Source organism: Aplysia californica, unplaced genomic scaffold (assembly GCF_000002075.1).
Source record: "Aplysia californica isolate F4 #8 unplaced genomic scaffold, AplCal3.0 scaffold00729, whole genome shotgun sequence".
NCBI lineage: Eukaryota > Metazoa > Mollusca > Gastropoda > Aplysiida > Aplysiidae > Aplysia > Aplysia californica.
In genome coordinates, this window is record NW_004797999.1 from 41,972 (window position 1) to 46,971 (window position 5,000).

Here is a 5,000-nt window from a genome sequence, read left to right on the forward strand (position 1 = left end):
CAAGAGTGGGACTCGCGCTCCCCTAGTGGCGTAGTTATAATACTGTTCTGTTGACATGACACTGTTCCGTTTCAGTCAGTGTTCCACCACAGTTCCGCGAGCGCTCGCGTACTCGCGATTCTTTGAAGCCGACTGAATCGCGAATCGCCACTCTCAAATTTGACGAGCAGGATCCAGCCCTATCACACGGGAGTGGGCGCTATAGAAATGATCTACATTATTATTAATACTATTATTGAGTAGGTGTTTTACAGCACTATCGGGCCTGGGCTAGGGAGAGAAAGAACTGTCACAAAGATGAGTAAGAAATAAGACCCTCCGACCACTGACCTTGCTTCCCCCACCACTGCCGCCACCGCTCTTCTTCCCAGAGAGACGAGACCTGACCAGGCTCTGCAAAGTGCTCAGGGCACTGTCCACGATCGACTGAGCTGATCTTGCGCCTGAAAAAAGAACAATTTTGTTTTCTTTCTTTTCTTCTGAACATCCTGTTATTGTGAATCAAGCAGCCTGAGCTTTTGCTTTTCAGCATTGCGATGACATGTTGCAGATGTCAGCCTCAAATCACACATCAAGCACACTGATAAATATTATATCAAAACCCTATCCCAAGAAGGATAATTCTAAAGATAGCAAAAGCTTAAACATAATCCACCAAACAATACCATTTTTAATTAAATATCCAACAGCAAACTGAAGGAAATGGGAACAGAAGGACAAGAACTCCGCAAGAATGCAACAAAGAATGTGCAAGAATATATTCATCCCTCTTTTGCTTCCAGATGGCATAAGAAAAAAAAGGAGTAATTCAGAATCAGAGCCTTTGTCCGGAGCATTAATAGTTTGAAATCTAATTCTAGTTCATCAGTAGACCAATGTTTTCCCCTCTATCAGGCCTTGTCATCCTTTCATTTATAATAAGTACCAAAAACTTTGGGTATTGATTTGATTAATATGTGTCACGAAGTGGTGGAATCAGGCGCTCGTCAATATTTGGCCATATGGAGTTATTGGTATCAACTTAAAGCCTGTTCATTTACCTTGCTTTTGAGGGGAAAAAATATCCATTTATCTTGAATAGAAATGGAGATATTTGCGATTGAAGGAGTTGGGGTCGCCTTGTTTCAAAGGTAAAATGAGCAAGAAAATGGCCGCCAAAGTTTAGTGACTTCCAAAGCTTAAGAGTCCTTGGAAACTGCAAATATAAATTTGTTGTGCCTGTAATCAACATTTTTCCATAATATCCACACCTAAAAGTGTTTTTGAATGGACATACAAGGTGTTGAGCCAAAAAACAAAAATTCGAAAAAAATCCCAAACTGGCCGAATAATGACGGTTTCTCGAATTTCATTATTTTGATGAGCGCCTGGTTTCATCGCGATGCCTCACATATGTCCACAGAAAAGTTCCCAGAGAATGAGAAGCAATAAGGCAAACCTTGAAAGTCTGTGGGCTTGAACTTGTTCTCCCCAAACACTTTGATGGTGGGGAATCCCTGTACTCCGTACTGGCCACCCAGGCCCCGGTGATCGTCCGCGTTGACCACACCCAGCTTGACCACACCCTGAAGTACAAGTACAACAAATTAACTGCCTTGTCAGATTTAGTATACAATATAAATATTTAACTTCTTCCAACAATTGCATAAAACGATAAAATCGCACCGAATATTTTCCTGTCACTCAAATTTGACAAAGGTGTTTAGTTTTAGTAGAGGTTTTACGGCACTCCCAACTGCATAGGTCATATATATGAGCGCCAGATGATAAGAGGTGTTACAAGAGAGTAACACACATAAAAAAGAAGAAGGGGAGTATAAGGATGATAAATGTTTGATAGGAAAGAAGGAGGAAACCACACCAGAGCACCCGCCAACCACCCACACAAAGGTGTTTGGAAAAACAATCGTTGAGTGGTCAAACTAAATCTCACAAGTAGTAGATGAAATAATACAAGATTTACAAATCTCTGAAACAAGGCTGGGTCTTATCAACAGTTCTACAAAAAAACTAAGAAAAGTAAAGATGTCCAATTTGCACCATTACAAGAGTCGAATAAAAAGATAAGAACTTAAATGCATTGCTGCTCATTACGAGCCAGAACAAGAGAGCAACATCAACAAGAAATAATAAATGAAATATATGTGTAAAATCCTCTGCAATCTCTCCACCACGGATATTTCAAACAATACAAACAGGCAGTCATACTAGAAAGCTTTTATAAACATAAAGCATGATTCGTTATCTCAACTTTAACTGTAACAAAAAGTTACAATGAATGAAAAGTCATATGTTCTGAATAAGAACCTGAATCAAAATATAAAATTGTACGGGCCAAAAATAACAATCACATCTTCATTACAAATACCTTCAATGCTGAGGCAGCTTTTTTCCACTCTGGAGCAAGAGATTTACAGTGACCACACCTGAGGAATAAGCAATATCACATAGACCTTTAATTCTGCACATTTATGATTGCCCTGAGAGGACAATTTGAATTTTTTTAACTACACTCCCTTCCTCAAAACATTACAACTAGGCAGAGAAACCCTCTTCTATCATGCACTCCAGAACAAATGTAACAGCCAAAAAGTGGCATTAAAAATATGGAAAAAAAAAAGGTTTATATACAATTGCTCGGTTTCCTTTTTTGAACTGAAACATGATCTCGGATTCAAATTGACTGCATCTGATCCAAAATTATACACATAAGACAAAATTAACAAAAACTGCAACATTTCACAAGCACAGCTTTTTCTAAACATGAGAAAATATTTGATAATAAAGCTTATATGAAAAAAACCCAGCTTTACTTTACATGACCAGGCAAAACTCACCGCGGCTGCTAAGAGAATAGAAAATAGGTGACTCCCTCTACAAAGAATAAAAATCGTAAGAGACCTAATCACATGACTTCAACTTTATTAAAACTCTACAGAAGAAGAAAAACTTACCAAGGGGCATAAAACTCGACAAACCACAAGTCATCGCTGTCCACGACACTCTTGTGAAAGTTGCTGGGTGTCAGCTCAACGACATCATCACCTGGACTGTACAGTCCGTGTACGCTGACCACAGCCACAGCAACACAAACGAACAACACTGACAGGGAAGAACAAACAAGATCTTTGTTAAATCATGGAGAATTTCCTCTAAAACTAAACACCTTTATACTTTATGTGAGCATGTCAAGAAGTACAAATAGCAGCAACAGTTGGGGAGGACTTCCATAACGAGCGACCACTATGAGACAGAGTAAAACAGAGGGATAGGGGACAGAGGTAAGGGCAGGGGTCAGGGTTAGGGCTAGAGATAGGGTTAGGGATTGAAGTAGGGTTAGGGTTAAGGATAAGTCTTTTCTTTATTGTGTCTGTATGGGTGGTCACTCGTTATGGAAGTCCTTCCAACAGTTGTATAGCAGACGACAAAGAAATCAGCCATTTCACCAAAAAAATCATCATTATCATCACATAGACATGAAGTTAAAATCAAGACAGGAAAGAACAAATTTATAAACAGCTAGCTAAAAATGAAGAACTTCTAGACCAACCCTCTGTAGTAAGCGTGTAAGTCAGCAAAATTTTGCAGTCTTTTTGGGGGGATCAAGTCCGCTAAGTACTGTAGGTTGTAAGCTGCAGGTGCAGGGCCTGGCCTACGTCAGTATAATATCACATTTTCTGTTTAATTACTGAGATAAAAAGCCAGCCTTCATTTAGTCAAATATAGACCACCATACCATTCACTTCCATTTTTTTGGTGTGTGAAAAAGGGTGTGTACACATCAATGTATCCTGAAGGCCCTACTACACATACTGACTCTATAGATCTAGTAACTTAGTTATTAACTAGTACTAATAAGTAAGTACTGCAGTAACTTAAAAGTTAAAAGAGCATTGCCTACACTACACTCCTGGCAAAAAAGACTAGCTAGATCTAGATCTATAGACCATACAGTCATTGTAGACCTACACACTTAGTCTTCTATTTTTAAATTCTAAGACTGTCACTGTCACAGCATGTGCAGAGGTAAATTTTCAGCATTACCATCACACTGTCAAGACTTTACCAATTTCGCATTATTATTCAATATATGTATGGCTTGATCTTATACCTTCAGTCACTTCAATACACCTGCTTTTCGAAATAACTACAAAGTAGTATCCACGCCCAGGCCTCACTTTCTCATTCTGATTCCCTCGCCCTGGGTCGTGGCCCATGGGTTGTGGGGCAGATGGATTTGTGGTGACTGATCATTCAGACAAACTTTCTTTTTTCCAAACTACATTTATAATAAAGTTCTTACGTCACGTTTAATCCGAATACAGAAAAATGAGGCGTCTATTCTCATTCGAAAACTATGATCTTTATTCTTTTTCGCAGATGGGCGGTGGCCCTTGATGAAATGATGATCTTATCTTGTGAAAGTACAATAGAAGAGTGAGCAGTGCTTTTTTGGGGGGCATTTTCCCTGTTCACAAAATCTATTCCACGAAGAAATAAAATACAGCATACCTGTGCAACTCATTTTGTTTTCACCGAGCAAGATCCGTGCTCAAATAAATCCAATCAGAGATTCCCTTCTCTGAGAAATCTCTGTTTACCCCAAGCCGGTACCTAACTTGCAGACCAAGCTTTCCTTGCGACAACAACTTTCGGTATCGCCGACGAATGCAGCAATAGCCTAGCGAACTGAATAGGGCACATTGTCGTGGCTTGCCCTGATTGGACAAAAGTGGAGATTTACGTGGTTTCATCGTGGTCGCTTCCTAGCGGGCAATAACTGTGGATTTATTTGGTTTTCAACCGTTTTCCCCCCTTTTCCCGATAGGCTTACGTGTACCTTCGACAATTCGTAGCGTGTAGCCTGTGTCAACTAAGATGATAATTAGATCTAGATTCTAGATCTACTTTATCATTCAACTGAACAAAGTGCGAATCATGCTGATAATTATATTGGTGTTAATCTCACAGTAGAGGCTGTGTATGATTTTTTTTTAAGT

General features: G+C 39.4%; 1 protein-coding gene across 1 annotated transcript in view; it reads right to left on the reverse strand.

The window, feature by feature from the left end:
- The window catches only part of LOC101856691 (protein disulfide-isomerase A6), a gene marked incomplete in the record, with an annotated part of 15,550 nt that extends 10,851 nt beyond the window's left edge, over positions 1–4,699 (reverse strand). The window contains 5 exon segments of the mRNA XM_005108864.3: positions 331–443; positions 1,439–1,565; positions 2,369–2,426; positions 2,955–3,102; positions 4,513–4,699. Coding sequence (XP_005108921.1) covers positions 331–443; positions 1,439–1,565; positions 2,369–2,426; positions 2,955–3,102; positions 4,513–4,525 — 459 coding nt within the window.
- Positions 4,700–5,000: the final 301 nt, after the last annotated feature.